Below are 15,727 nucleotides of genomic sequence, written 5' to 3' on the forward strand. Positions count from 1 at the left end.
GATACACCCATCACTGGAAATACAAGATAATTTCCAAAGAGCAGACACTTGGTTTGGTTCCAGAAGTGATCGCACAGTGCTATCTGCTAGGGGGTCCCTAGAACACCCACGGATTCTGTGTTGCTGGCACTCCAAGGTACATGGCCTGAAAAAGGGTTAAACAATTGGCAGTGCCTCTAATTCAACTTTCTTAATACAGTGGCAGCCCCAAAATGGGGTGGGTCCTAGGCATTTAATAGCCTTAAATCAAAGCATCAGTAGTAAAATGTTTTTAAAAAAAAGTCTCCGTAGGAGACTTTGCTAAGAGAACACAGAGGTGCATATAAAGTATCCCTGTGCCCTGCCCATAATAAAAGCAGAGCCAAAGTCATGCAGGGATTCAGTGCTGGTAAGTCTAATACCCCAACAGTATCCTAACACAACCACAATGTGCCCAGTAAGGAAACAAAGGTGTGGCCCTCAATAACAAGGAAGGGATAAGGTGGTCATACACAGGCTGAGTGTATGGGGCCCTCCGGTGGACTTCCACGATCGATATCTGGAAGATAATCGTCCAGATGTCGATTGGGCAGGCTTGTAAAATTCCTATTGGATGGAGGGACTGCATTGGTTTGTTGATGCAGTCTTCAATCCCACCGCCTGCATTCCTGGCCTTGTGATTTCATCGTTGGGCCCTAGGCTCAAGGTGGGCATATCAGTGCAAGGTCAGCTTGTTTGGAAACCTCTCCATCTACCAATGTATGGCCTCCTTTACTTACACTTTTTTGTAACAGATAAGTCTCTCGGGCCATTTTCAACCAACCTACAAAAGATTTCACTCCTAACATGCGATGAAGTACATTGCTATTTACCAGATCTCAAAATACCCAGCAAGTTCTCAGAAATGACACAGAGACCCTTTTCTCCTTTTACTTAACAGGAATGTGCCCAACCTTAGCACTCAGCTGACACAAATAACCCACTCCAGCTGCATATTCACCAAAGTATTCATCTCCATTAGTCATGAACAGCCTCTAACTAATGAATACATTACAATTATAGCATATCACAGGATAAGTCTACTGAAACAAGCAGCAACAGCCTTTAAAGGAATTGATCAGTGTAAAAATAAAAACGGAGTAAATGGATAGGCTGTGCAAAAAATGTTTCTAACATAGTTAGTTAGCCAAAAATGTAATGTATAAAGGCTGGAGTGACTGGATGTGTAACATAATAACCAGAACACTACTTCCAGCTTTGCAGCTTTTTTGGTTTCTACTCGTTGGTTACCAGGCAGTAACCAATCAGAGACTTGAGGGGGGTCATATGGGTCATAAATGTTGCTTTTGAATCTGAGCTAAATACTAAGGATCAATCTGCAAACTGATCCAGAACCTGAACAGTTATGTCCCATGTGGCCCCCCTTAAAGTCACTGACTAACTCAGAGTTAGAGAGCTGAAAAGCAGGAAGTAGTTTTGGCTAACTAACTATATTAGAAACATTTTTTATTTTCTCGATTTACCCAGTTATTATTTTTACATTGAACTGTTCCTTTAATGGCACAGTTGCAATTCCCCAGCAATCAATTCTTATGTCTCTGTCCCCCATAAAATGCGATCTCTTCTGAATTGGCAACCACCCTTGAATGCATGTAGCAAAGTTCTCCTTTGCGGCGCGCCTCCTCCGCTACCAGTTTGCCGAATTTCGGGGAACAGCTTCTGAGCACTTTGGCGGTGATGACGACTACATGTCCAGCGATAGTTGATGGCCAGGCTGTGTTAGCCCCTTTTGACTTGGCCGTACTGATCAAAGTGTACGTGGTCACCACCACATCCAGCACAGGTTTGGTCAAGTTAGAGTATAAATGGGCCACTGAGTTGGCAAAGGCCACTACGTCCTCAGTCAGTGACTGGTCAGGGTTGCGCAGTCGTCCATCCATGTTACTGACTCTGTAATAGGTTTGCTGGCCAAAATATAATCGATAAGCATGGGCAACCAATCGGGTTCGGAAGGCCAAGCTCGACTGGCCCTCAAGGTAACGGATGGCGCTGTTGATGAAGGTTGCTGGAAGAGCAATAAGGAGCCACTTAAGAAGCTGCCACACAAAACTGGGCGGTCGTTTCTTGACTATAGCCCTGGTCAAGCGCCCGTCTAGTTGGGCCACTTACACCGACAGAAACGTCCTAGAGATGAGGGCAGCCAAATGCAATAACAACAGCCCAAACTCTTTACACGCCAGCTTAGGCAACAGCAGGTGCAAGAGGCGGGCAAACCTGCGGAAAAAGGCTCTGTAAACCGCAGTTCTCTCATGTGAATTTGGAGAAGACGACAATTCCTCTGTGCTTCTCGGGAGCCCCGTAGTCTTGGGGTCGTTTTGTAGCTGAAGGCAAAGGCGTCTCAGCGATGGGTAAATCCTCCGGGCCCCGTAAGCCGCCAGCGCCGCCACGCGTTTTAACACGGCAGAACGGGTGACGGGGGACAGGCAAACCTGAATCATGATGGGGGCAGTACGTATAATATCTATAGAATAACCTGCAGCTACCAGACTACACAGTGAACTTGATGACAATACTCATCCTGTATAACTGCCCTATGTTAAAGGAGAAGGAAAGGCTAAAATTAAGTAAGCTTTATTAGAAAGGTCTATATAAATACACCAGTAAACCCTCAAAGTAATGCTGCTCAGAGTCCTCTGTCAAAAGAAACACAGCATTTCTTTCCTTATATTGTGTACACATGGGCTCCTGTATCAGACTTCCTGTTTTCAGCTTAAACCTCCAGGGCATGGCCTTGAGCATGCTCAGTTTGCTCCTCTTCCCCTCCCTGCGGTAATCTGAGCCCAGAGCTATGAGCGAGCAGGGAGAGACTCAGGCCGGAAGTGATGTCACGCCAAGCCAATATGGCAGCTGTTATCCTAAACAAACAGAGAACACTTCAAGAGCTGTTTACTCAAGTATGGTAAAGCATTCTGCAGAATAAATATACTGTTATAGCTTGCTCTACTGTGGCTTATCTATTGGCAATAAACTGCTTCAGTAGCTTTCCTTCTCCTTTAATACTCTAGTCTGGTGCTAGAAGGAAATGATAGGGTTATCTTGCCCTTGATTTAAATACTATGGAAATTAAATACACAAGCGTATACACATATATTCTATTTTCTTCCCATCAGGACAGATAGGAAAAGGCAGGAATAAATGGGCTCTTTTGTCTGATTGGATGCGGCTTCCAGTGTAGCTGTAGGTCTGTTATCTAAAACAGAATGAATTGGAAACAAAACAGACGTTACATTTGGATCTTGCCAATACAGTCAGCAGCATCTCTGATTTATAGAGAAACCTAATGGACTGCTGAAGAATATCCCCCCCCCCTCTTGTATTAGCAAATACAGGTCCTTGTTATGAACAGCCTCTGTCTCTACTGTTCTGTTATATACCTGATTGGGATCATTTACACAATGAAATTCTGCACTAAAACAAGATCAATGTTGTGAATTAGGCAGGGTGCTTTCTGCCAATTCTCATATCCAAGTGATTTTAAGGGCAGTGACGGTGAGAGGAATCGGTGGGACAGAGAGGCTCATTTAGCAACACTGACGCACAATTGCACCTCCACCGTCACCCATAGAAACCAATCAGCAATTAGCCTGCCTTAAGAAAAGGGAAGATCGGTTGTTATGGGTTACTGCATTGGTGCAATTTAGAACCTGTGTTCGTGAATGAAGTCCCTGTTGCTTTGACAGACGGAGAGACTGGGAGGCTTTCCTTTGAGTTAACGTTTAATATGATGTAGAGAGTGATAGTCTGAGATCATTTGCAATTGCTTTTCGTTTTTTTGTATGTGTGTTTTTTTTTTACTTATTTAGCTTTTTATTCAGCAGCTCTCCAATTTGCAATTTCTGGTTGCTATGGTCCAAGTTACCCTAGAAACTATGTATTGACTTGAATAAGAGACTGGAATAGGAGAGGGCCTGAATAGAAAGATAAGTAATAATACATTTACAGCATTTTGTGAAACAAATTACCCTAGAGCATTAGACGCTCCCCTCTACTCACCTCTTCCATGAAGCCAACACACTAACCTAATCATCTTTAACACAGTTCAGTAGTCCCTTTCCATAATAACATCAGGTCAAGCTCAATGGAGCTTGCAAAGTGCAGAAAAAAGGCTGCAATCACTGCATGTTTGCATAGGGGAATAAAAAAACTTGAATATTTGAGACCACCTTAAACCTGTTGAGGTTCTATAGAAGTCAATGGCAGACGTCCCTTCAATCATTTGAACAGCTTAACAGCCTGTTTAATGTTCGTTTTTGTCAGAGGGTTCTGCCTGAAAACATGCATGATTCGTGCGATTTAAGGGTTTTTTTCACCATAAAACTCGACTAATATGATGATACCTTTTGGTGTAAGATGCAAAAAGCAGGTGCAATATTGCATTCATAAAACACCAAACAGAAAATATTTTTGCCATGCTTATTTGCAGTTCATGTGAACCTGGTCATACCTAAATCACATGTTGTAACGGCAACTGTTATGAAAGATGTGCATAGTGCAGGGACGAATGAATCCTTGTATGTAAGGTGCACCATTGGGTATAAGTTACTGACCTGAACAGAGTAGTGCTTATGCACATAGCACTTGCACCCAGAGCAATTGCTGCTCTCTGCATTGACTCTGCATTGTGTCCCAGTCCCTCCAGCAATGTTTGTCTTGCCCACTCCCACTGTTGGTTGACCATTCTGTTGGGATTGGGCAGGTTAAGGTTGGCATTGGTCTTTCAATTTGTACATCACTGATCTGCTGAAATAAAATCAGGCACAAGGTTCAGAGCTCATTGCTTATAGAATTAAGGCAGCCCTGCAAAAATCAGAAACTAGTTATGAATTCTCAAATCCAGTCAGAAATTTACAAAAGTGACCAAAATATGAATTAAATATGATCAACTCAAAAACATATTTCACATTATACTATCTTTTCCTCATCTCTCTCTGCCAGGCTTAGTCTTAAAACAACCATGACCATCAAGAAAGACAAGAAGAAGATGACAGAACGGATAGTGAATCATGCGCTGGAGATAATCTTCCTGCTTACTGGGGAGGTAAGAGCAGCTCAAGATTGCCCCAGTGTCACTAGAACTTAATATTTAACAGTAATAGTAAATTCCACTGTTGGGCTAAAAGGTCCTTAGTGGCAAGTGTTCAAAAAGTTTGCTGCTGAGTGGGAGGCACCATCTGAGTAGCAGATATTAAGGGGCAGATTTATCAAGGGTCGAATTGAAAATGTTATGGTCAAAAAAGTCAAATTCGACTAGGGAGTTATTAAAATTAGATTCAAGTTTTTTTTTAAAATCGAATTAGAATTTCAAGATATTCTGGCCCTTTAAGAACTCAAATTCGACTATTCACGACTTAAAACCTGCCAAATTGCTGTTTAAGGGTAGGACTACACTGACGTTTTCTGCGCGATCCGACACGCTGCAACAAATCGGATGCAATGGAAATTCAAAACTTGAATATGAGGAAGGCTGCAAACAACTCAAAATTGATCCCTCAATGTCTCCCATTGACCAAGGGTAGGACTATACGGGCGTTTTCTGCAGGATCCGACATGCTGCGACAAAACGCTGGCGACAAATTGCATGCGAGGGAAATAAGGTAAGTCATGGAAATGTCGATAAAGTTGCAGCGTTTATCCAATGCGACTGTAGGATGCAAAATGCAGCGTCTGCATCCAACAGTCGTGTCCGGTCAGATCAATTTGTCGCAGAGTGTTGGATCCTGCAGAAAACATCTGTGTAGTCCTACTCTTGGTCAATGGGAGACATTGAGGGATCAATTTTGAGTTGTTTGCAGACTTCCTCATATTCAAGTTTATTTTTCAGAGAAAAAACTATAATCAAGTTTTTAAAATTCGATCCGAATTCAATTCAAGTTTTTGAGTTGATTCCATTCATAAAAAAAAATCGATTTGTTAAATAAATTTAGATTGGTTGAATTTTTGAAAATTTATGGGAGTTTAGGGAAGTTTTTAAAAACTTGCATGAATTCGGAATACAAACTATGATAAATGTGCCTCCCCATATTGTTGGCACTATTTAGCTGCAGTGATCTCCTGACACACGATTGGCTGTGCTATAACCTGTGGATTTTGTTGCTCTGTGCCTTGTTTATCTGTTACTTCAGGGAAGTGGTACTTCTTCTCATGCAATGCCTGTGAGTTGTGCTTTGCTTTGACAGAATACATAGGAACAGACATTATGCTATACATTTCTTGTGCATGTGCTACAATTTTGGGGATCAGTAGCACTTCAATAAAACATAAATAAGCTCTAGAATATGCATGAAATCTGTCTCTTGGCTTCCCTTAGTTTTGAAATCCATTTCTGTTTCAGCAATACATCATTATGAAGAAGAATGCTCCCCAAAGCATACACCTTCTAACTGGAGAGGTGAGTAAACTGAGCGGTTCTTCAAAGGGGTCGTTCACCTTTAAGTTAACTTTTAGTAGGTTCCAGTATGGCTAATTCTAAGCAGCTTTTCAATTGATCTTAATTTTTTTTCTTTTTAATAGTTTTTGAATTATTTACCTTCTGACTCATTTCAGCTTTCAGATGGGGGTCACTGACTCCATCTAAAAACCAAATGCTCTGTAAGGCTACATGTAAGGTTACACGTTTATTATTATTGCAACTTTTTGTTAGTCAGCTTTCTATCCAGGCCCTCTCATATTCTTATTCCAATCTTTTATTCAAATCAATGCATGGTTGCTAGGGAGAATTTGGACCATAGCAACCAGATTGCTGAAACTGGAGAGCTGTTGAATAAAAAGCTAAATAACTCAAAAAACACAATAAAAAACGAAAAACAATTGCAAGATGCTTCAGAATATCACTCTCTACGTCATACTAAACGTGAACCTTTGCTTTAAAGAGGTGGTTCACCTTTAATCTAACTTTTAATATAATGGCCAATTATAAGCAACTTTTCAATTGGCCCTCATTTTTTTCTTTTTCATAGTTATCTTAGTTATTTGCCTTCTTCTAACTCTCTCTAGCTTGAAAACCCTATCTAAAAAAACAAAACAAATGTATTGCAATTGCTACTTTTAATAGACATCTTTCTATGCAGACCCTCTCCTATTCATATTCCAGTCCCTTATTGTTATCAATGCATGGTTGTTAGAGTAATTTGGACACAAGCAACCAGATTGCTGAAAATGCAAACTGGAGAGCTGCTGAATAAAAATCTAAATAACTTATAAACCACAAGTAAATAAAAAACAATTGCAAATTGTCTCCGATTACTAAAATGTAATTTAAAAACAACTCCTTTAAAGACTAAAAGGAATCTGAAATGTTTGTGGATTTGCCTCAGAAATCTTCTTATAAATATGTTTCATGTAGAAGGGTGCCATGATTCCTTGAAATCACACATTGGTGTTGATAACTATGGGTAAATGGCAGTGTATTATTAATATTATTATTATAAGTATGTCCATGCTCAATAAGATTGTGTGTGTTTCAGGTCAATATAAAGAGTGGAGATGCTGCTGTCTATTTTTCCACAGAAGAGTGGGAATATATAGAGAGACACAAGGAGTCTTACAATGATGTTATGATGGAGACCCTCGGTAGTTTGGGAATACCAACCAGCAAGACCTCTGGTAATTCATTGTTTGCTATTATAGGGATCTATGATTCTGAAGGCCGGCAATATACTGTAACCTTGAATTTAATTAAAATGTTTCCCTGATTTCCTTTAATTGTCTGTTCATGGTTTATTCCCTGAAAATGTCAGAAAAAAAGAATATAATGGACCAATAATCATGTGCGGAATGAATTTGTGAAAATCAAAACATTTTAAATTCCGAGCATCCGACGTTCTTGTAAATTGTGATTTTAAACTTTATTCAATCACCTTTATACTAATTACCTGTTGCAAACAATCAGCAGGGTGCAATTACTGGTCACATATTTTAAGGCAACATCTTATTGGTTACTGCACATGGGCAAACTTAATGCCTTTTGTTTTATTTTTGGGTTTATGTTGTTCTAAACAGTAGTAGCAGTGATAAGTGTTTCAAATTAGAGATTCTGTATGTCCCCTTTAATACAGGAAACATGCATGCTGCAAGTAAAAATGTTTTCAGTACTATTATGCTACTTCATTTATTTCCCAAGAGTCCTTTATGTAAGGTAACGTCACTTACAGGAGAATTAAAGCATTAGAACTGTAGTGGTAAATTCCTATTTCTTGCTCCCCATTGAATTTGGTGACTGTTTCCCTGAAAATCCACTTTCCAAATGCATACAGAGTATTCATTGTGCTATCATGATTAATGAAATAGGTCACCACCACCTACTTTCTGTCTTGATTGGCAAAGGCCATCCTGAATGGGAACTGATTCGTGGCCGATACACGGTTAACCATGTGAGCATTCCTGGATCGCACACAGGTCCCAAAAAAAATAAAGAATGCTGGGTGTGTATTTCAGCCATGACTTCAGGGTATGGTTCAGCTTTTAGTTAAAGGGGTTTTTCACCTTTAAATTAAGTTTTACTATAATGTAGAGAGCAGTGGTGTAACTAGATGTTACTGGGCCCCACAGCAAATAAATTTTAGGCCCCAACATATCCAGAAGTTGTCCTGTATTACAAGTATATATTCAATTTATACGTATTAATTAGGGACTCATGGGGCCCACTATACCTCCTGGGCCCCCTGCAGACTCAGGGCCTGCTTCCTCTGTAATTACACCCCTGGTAGAGGGTGATATTCTGAGACAATTTGCAATTGGTTTTCATTTTTATTATTTGTGGTTTTTTGAGTTATTTAGTTTTTTATGTAGCAGCTTGCAAGTTTGCCACTTCAGCAATCTGGTTACTAGGGGCCAAATTACCCTAGCAACCATGCACTGATTGGAATAAGAGACTGAAATATGAATAGAAGAGACCTGAATAGAAAGACGAGTAATAAAAAGTAGCAATAACAATACATGTGCAGCCATAAAGAGCATTGATTTTCTAGATGGGGTCAGTGATTCTCAAGCAGGAAGAAAAATGCAAATAATTCAAAAACTTTAAAAAGAAAAAATGACGACCAGTTGAAAAGTTGCTTAGACTTAGCCATCCTATAACATACTAAAAGTTACCGAAAAAGGTGAACCCCTTTAAAAACCTTCTGATTTTGCTGTATTTGAATTCAGAAGAAGGCCTAGTGGAACCAAATCTAAACCCTTAAGGCATGACTTTAAAGCACAAGACGTTTTCCTCCCCATGATGCAATTTGTTTTGCTTAAATTTTAATGTGCACATTAGTGTTTGGATTTGGTTCATTGTTCAGCTTTTTCTCTGATCATTAATTCAGCAAATCCATGATTCATTAGTGATAACCATTAATTTTATTGTGAAGCAATACAAACACCTATTATTCCATTGCCCCGAAGACACTCTGATTGTACTGACATTATTGTTACAGGTAAAATTGCCGCTGAGGTTGCATTAGATAAGGATCAAAAAGAAAAGCCCTATGCAATAAGGAGACTCAACACTGAAGTACAGGAAATCGGTGGAATTGTCGGTCCTGGTTAGTATTAATGCACAGATCAGCCCTACCTTAAACTGTACCCCTTTTTGGTCTTATTTTACAATAACTATTCTCACGTTTGTAAACTGATAAACTCTGTCCATGTCAAAAGTACAGGGAGGCGTGCAACTTAAGGCCCTCCGCTGTGGTCTTTAAACGTTATTAGATTCATACTTAATGCTACTTTCAGAGAATGCTGGGAGACAGGGATGGGTTCTTTCTCTGTCAGTAAAAGGCCTGGTACAGTGCTCAACAGATGAGGGATGGGAGAAGAAAGCTGAATAGACACAGGCTGAATATTGGCACAGGATGATTTATGAATATGTAATATTTTGCATGATCACTCTTCAAGTGGAAAGGTAGAGTTATTGGTCAGATTCCTGTTTCAGTATTAATATTCCGTCCATGGACCATCTCTAGCAGTAACAAAATCATCTACTGAAAAGGATTACACAGCCTTCCCTTCACATATATAGAAATTTGCTCTGCCCTAGTTAGAGCTGCGCATTCAGATCTAATTCTTTTAAGTTAAGTATCAGGGCTATGTAGCCCCAGAATGCACACCAGTTGTGTATTACAATAGCTTCTACACTTTTCCACACTAATCTGACAAGTTCATTTTTTTTCATGAATTTAAACTCTTTATGCCCAAATTGTGCCCCTTAATTTTCCTGCACAGGGCACTTGCTTCCAGGACAGTTGCTGCACTCAGCACTTAGAACCAGATTTAAAATCTATTGCAAATAGCGGAGTGTAGCACTGCCTGCCATCTGCAAAGCAACTCTGTGCTTAACACTTGCTATAGGTAGGTATTAATTATGTCTTTTCTGTTCCTTGCAGACCCTGGTGCATCCTAGCCTGCATGCATGGTGCATAAGCTGTTCACCACTCTCCCTCTTAGAGTGCAGTGTATTTATAATAAGGAACAGCTCTTTGAACTCCATTCTTTGGGTGCAGACCATAGGGCTAAATGCAAAGTACAAAAACTAATTTTTCATTGTTGCACCATGCAAATGATCCCCTTTATGTGCAGGCAGATCATTTAGACATCTTCATCTGAAATAGATGGATGCAAGACATCTACATAATCTACCTACATCCATCTCATTTGTATATTCTACATATATTTATTACATACACATATTTCATTTGTACTTGTGCCATCTCAAAGGGGGCGTTCACCTTTGAGTTAACTTTGATTATTGTATAGGGAGTGATATTCTAAGACAATCTGCAATCGATTATTATTTTTATTACTTGTGGTTTTTGAAGTTATTTAGCTTTTTATTCAGCAGCTCTCCAACTTGCAGTTTCAGCAGTCTGGTTGCTAGGGTCCAAATTACCCTAGCAACCATGCATTGATTTGAATAGGAGAGGACCTGAAAAGAAAGATGAATAATCAAAAGTAGCAATAACAATAAATGTGTAGCTTTACAGAGCATTTTAGTTTTTAGATGGGGTCAGTGACCCCTATTTGAAAGTTGGAAACAATCAGAAAGCGGCAAATCATTAAAAAAAACTATAAAAAAAAAAATGACGTGATAAGCTTAGAAATGGCCATTCTATAACACTATAAAAATTAACTAAAAGGTGAACCATCCCATTAAGATTCTTCCTTTAAGGATAGATTACATACTGCAGTGTCCTTAAACCATCCTAGAACTTTGAAGCTAAAAAAATCAGTTCCCCCATCTAAGTTCAGTATTCACTTTGCTTCCCTGTAAATCAAACATCAATGTTCAATGGATGCTTCAAAAAGGTGGTACGTGCTTAAATCTTTGTAAATGATTATTGCAGGTGGGAGTAAGCCAGAGTTTGAACCAGACATTGATCAGAATGAACCATGTGCAGTAATATATGTGGACGATAAAGAGGAAGAAATATGTATAAATGGTGACTCAGGAGTGTATTTCAATTCAAATTTTCATTTCTGATTACTGCCCCTCTTTTTAATTAGACAGAACTACCACGCTTCCTTCCCCAAAGGGAAATAACTGCAGACGTTAGTAAAAGACTGCCCCCCCCACACCAGTGGCCAAATTACCATTGTAACATTGCAGTGAGCTCTGCTTTTTAAAAGTTTTTATTTTTCATTTTACTTTTAACAGGTGAAAAGAAAGAGCCAAGAAGACATACATACAATTGTGTTTTTCGCCAGTGGAGGGGGGGGGGGGGGGGGGTGTGTGTGTGTGTGTGTGTGTGTGTGTGTGTGTGTGTGTGTGTGTGTGTGTGTGTGTGTGTGTGTGTGTGTGTGTGTGTGTGTGTGTGTGTGTGTGTGTGTGTGTGTGTGTGTGTGTGTGTGTGTGTGTGTGTGTGTGTGTGTGTGTGTGTGTGTGTGTGTGTGTGTGTGTGTGTGTGTGTGTGTGTGTGTGTGTGTGTGTGTGTGTGTGTGTGTGTGTGTGTGTGTGTGTGTGTGTGTGTGTGTGTGTGTGTGTGTGTGTGTGTATATATATGGAAGATACCAGATCATTAGTGTCCAGTCTGGTATCTTCCATTTCCAGCCACATGGCCCATACTTTCTCAAATTCTTTTTGGGCAGCCCCGGGCAATATAGGTCAGTTTTTGGTTTGGAAGGGTATCATTAACCAGAGATCGCCAAAAGGCAAGGGTTGGTACAGCCGTGGATTTCCACTGTAGCAGAATGGCCTTTTTTGCATAATACAACAGTTGGAGATAACAGAGTTTGACACCAGCCTGTAATCCTAGATCATTCGCCACTCCCAAGAGACACACTACTGGAGTTTTAATGCACGGAACACTTAAGGTGGCCATAGACGCAAAGATCCGCTCGTTTGGCGACATCGCCAAACGAGCCGATCTTTCCCCGATATGCCACTAACGGGCATGGCTATATTGGGGGTAATCTGAACGTTCGGCCCTATGGCCGAACGATCGGACTGCGATGAGAGCGAAATGGGCTCCAGCGGGACAAAATCAACCTGTCCCAACCAAATGACCGATCTCCTCCAGACGCAAAATTTTCCCACACGGTCCAATCTTTGCGTCTATGGCCAGCTTAAGGGTAATGGAGTTATGTTGCAGGACTTCCCCCCAGAATCCCTGGATAAGTGGGCAGGTCCAGAAAACATGCATATATGAGCCAACCTCCTGATTACATTTCACACATTGGTCTGGGGTCATTGGATATATTTTTGCCAGCCTATATGGAGTAAGATACACTCTATTCAAAAATTTTGCTTGTATGTATCCGTCTCTAATTAACATTGTAATGTTGGGAACCTGTTTAAGTGCATCTTCCCACATTTCCTCCTCCAGTTCTGGGATATCTCTGACCCACTTCCCTTTCACTTTATCTAAAGGATCCGGACTAGCCTGACATAGTATGGTATAGAACCAAGACATTGGTTTCCTATGGTCTTCCCTGCGCAGATATTTCTCCAATGTGGAATCCACAAGTTCAATAGGTCTAGTGGGGAATTGAGTCCTAAAAGCGTACCTCTGTTGAAAATAACGAAAAAGCATGGAGTTAGGTAGATTGTAACCTTCCTTAAGGCTTTGAAATCCCTTAATGTCCCCATTCTCCACAATATCATATAGAGTTTTAATTCCTCGACTGGCCTAAGTATTGCACCAAAGTGCGGAAGAGATTTGTTACCCCACAAATGCGTCCAACAGAAACACACCAGCCTCTCCTTGTGAACATGTTTAAGTGCTTTTTGAAATACCTGGGTCACTGTAGTCATTGGGGTATTAATCTTATAATATTCGGTAGGACATCTGTATATCAGTTTAGCCAAAGCTTCAAAAGACCCCATAATCGTAGCCTCTAGGGTGGTAGAGGGGTTGTCTGCTTGGGGTACCGACCACCAGTGTGCGTATGTTAATTAACTGGCTGAGAAATAGAGCTTAGGGTTAAGAAGTGCTTGCCCCCCCACCCGTCACCGGAGCCTGTAGTGTTTTGAAGCTCATACGTGGATGCTCCCCCGCCCTTATAAACTTGCGCAGTATGGCATCTATTTGTTTAAACCACTGACTCTGTGGTGTTATAGGTTAAATTATGCAAGACATACATAAATTTCGGTAAAAATACCATTTTAAACAGGTTAATCCTTCCCGGGGGGGAAGCGGCAGCTGCTGCCAGACTTTAGGGTCTTGGATGCTGCTTGAAGGCAGGAGAAGAGTTTGTCCAGTGAAGGAGCTAATTTTGGGATCCCCGTGGCCAGTTGAGATGCCCACTCTGGGGTGGAATGCTGTCTGTGTGGTGGTGAATCCCTGTTGGGAGAAGATGGTTCCCCTGGAATAGTCTGGTCCACTTGGGGAGAAGCAGGTCCTGGGGAGTCAGGAGTCAGCTCAGGTGGTTTGCATTTACCACATAGGGGGTATTTGTGTCCCCTCGTTTTGAGCCATTTGACACAAGCTAGAAATTTAATTGGAGCAGCAGGTGCTGTCCTGGAAAAAAGGCTGTCGCAGTGCCCTTAGACATCGTGACTGTAGGTTACTGTGTCACCTGGGCAGACCTGTGGGTATCAGCAGGTCTCTATTGGAGGTCTGCCGTGGCTGAGCGCTAACCTACCGTAGTTATGAGCAAGGAAAAAAGGAGCAGTTTTGTCCCGAAGCAGCACTAGTCAAAGCTGCAAGACTGTGTAGTCACTTGGCGCCTTGTAAAAACTGTCCCCCAATCTGTGCTAAAGCCGTGTCAGCCTGCACCTAGGATGCTCCGATAGTGGCATCCAAGATGGCGGCCGCAGCTGGAAAGGTGCGCCTGAGTTCGTGCGATAGCAGAGGACAATGGCGCCAAAACTAGGGATGCTTGAAGTGACGCATCGGCGGCGTCCTCCTCCGCCCGGATACTCTGGCTGCTCTGCTCCTGCCCCCCACCCTTCCCGGAGTGACAGTTGCGGGGAGACGGTAATGTAAGTGCCCCAAGTGCTGGGAGCAGGCCTGAGGGTGAATGGTGCCAAATTTTAAAAAGCCCTCCTGGGAGAAGGGTATGTTACGGAGAAGGCAGGAGCATGTACTCACTGTATTCTGGGCCGCCCTCCTCTGTCTTACGGCCAGCTTCTCTCCACCTGCAGGGAATGGAAAATGTATTCAGGCTGTATGGTCTGTGCCCGGTGTCACCTCAGACCCCAGAGACAGGTCCCACGCTGGGGGGTGCCTATGGGAATCCTCTGCTCAGTGTAGAGGTCCTGGGCATCTCCTGGTGTCAATTAAATATAAATAATAAAATAACAATGAAAATAAAAATATTCTCCTGAGGACACAACACAAACTGAGCTAAGCTCCGCCTGCTGAGGGTATAGCCAGTGGAGGAGGAGCTAGTTTTTTAATATTGTGTCCTGCCCTCCTAAAGGGACCTGTGGTGTTTATACAAAGGGCCTGTAGGTGTCACTGTGCACAAGAGTTATACTGTGTACATGTACATAGTACTTTCTAGACTGTTTTAAAGTATAGAAGTGTAATGGCTGCATGAACCTGTTAATAAAGCACCGTTACACTCTACTCATCCTCGGCTACCAAAACATAACAGTACCAGCTATACCCCATTGTCCCTGTGTCCCCCAAGCTGACTTGGAAAAAACAGTATTGGAAAAAGCTTTAAATGTAAGGAAGCAGCAGTGGAGGCTTTGGTTCATATCCTGCACCTACCTGAGCCAGAGCTCACACAGACTTCCTCATCTCACTGTCCAGGCACCTTACTGCACATTGCTTCACTTTTTCTTCAATAAAGAAATAATCAATAAAAACCTGTATATTGTACATAATGTTTTTGACAGTGGTAATGATGCAATTTTTATTTTGCTATATCAAAAAATGGAAATAAAAAAGTAAAACATATCCACTATAGCCTTGTGCATGTTTTATTGTAACAAAGCTCCCCTTTAAAGATAATGCTTTGCGCCTCAAAATGTATATAAAAATCTTAAAAACGTATCCGTGTCATCATCTGCCACCTCATCATATATTCATGTGGCAGGCTGGGATTCTTCTAAAATATATCTATATATCTATCTATATATATATATATCTATCTCATTTCAGCAACAAGATTATTTTTACAAATAACTGATGTTATTAAATAAAAGGTTCCTTATATGCCATTATAAAAGCAGGCCTGGTCAATGCACTCCAGCTATTATCCAACTCAAGGGTTATATGTGTGGCCATCTTTACTTACTGAATGCTAACCAACTGGACCAGCT

General features: G+C 41.2%; 2 protein-coding genes across 3 annotated transcripts in view; one reads left to right on the forward strand and one right to left on the reverse strand.

The window, feature by feature from the left end:
* The window catches only part of LOC121396962, a 338,181-nt gene that overhangs the window by 94,863 nt on the left and 227,591 nt on the right, over window positions 1-15,727 (forward strand). The gene's annotated exons all lie outside the window — the stretch shown is intronic.
* LOC108705576 (ATP-binding cassette sub-family D member 1-like) lies at window positions 1,466-2,477 on the reverse strand. Its single transcript, XM_041573895.1, has 2 exons — window positions 2,213-2,477; window positions 1,466-2,131 (listed from the first exon to the last, which is right to left on the reverse strand). The coding sequence occupies exons 1-2, from the start codon at window positions 2,475-2,477 to the stop codon at window positions 1,563-1,565; spliced, it is 834 nt and encodes a 277-aa protein (XP_041429829.1). The 3' UTR covers window positions 1,466-1,562.

Source organism: Xenopus laevis, chromosome 8L, assembly GCF_017654675.1.
Source record: "Xenopus laevis strain J_2021 chromosome 8L, Xenopus_laevis_v10.1, whole genome shotgun sequence".
Classification (NCBI taxonomy): Eukaryota; Metazoa; Chordata; class Amphibia; order Anura; family Pipidae; genus Xenopus; species Xenopus laevis.

What these genes read in the sequence shown, in the direction of transcription:
- LOC108705576 (XM_041573895.1), bottom strand. Translation starts at nt 2,477, where the DNA reads ATGATTCAGGTTTGCCTGTCCCCCGTCACCCGTTCTGCCGTGTTAAAA. An exon ending in GCTGTTGCCTAAGCTGGCGT is followed by an intron (nt 2,132 to 2,212) that starts GTAAAGAGTTTG and finishes TGGCCCAACTAG; the next exon opens with ACGGGCGCTTGACCAGGGCT.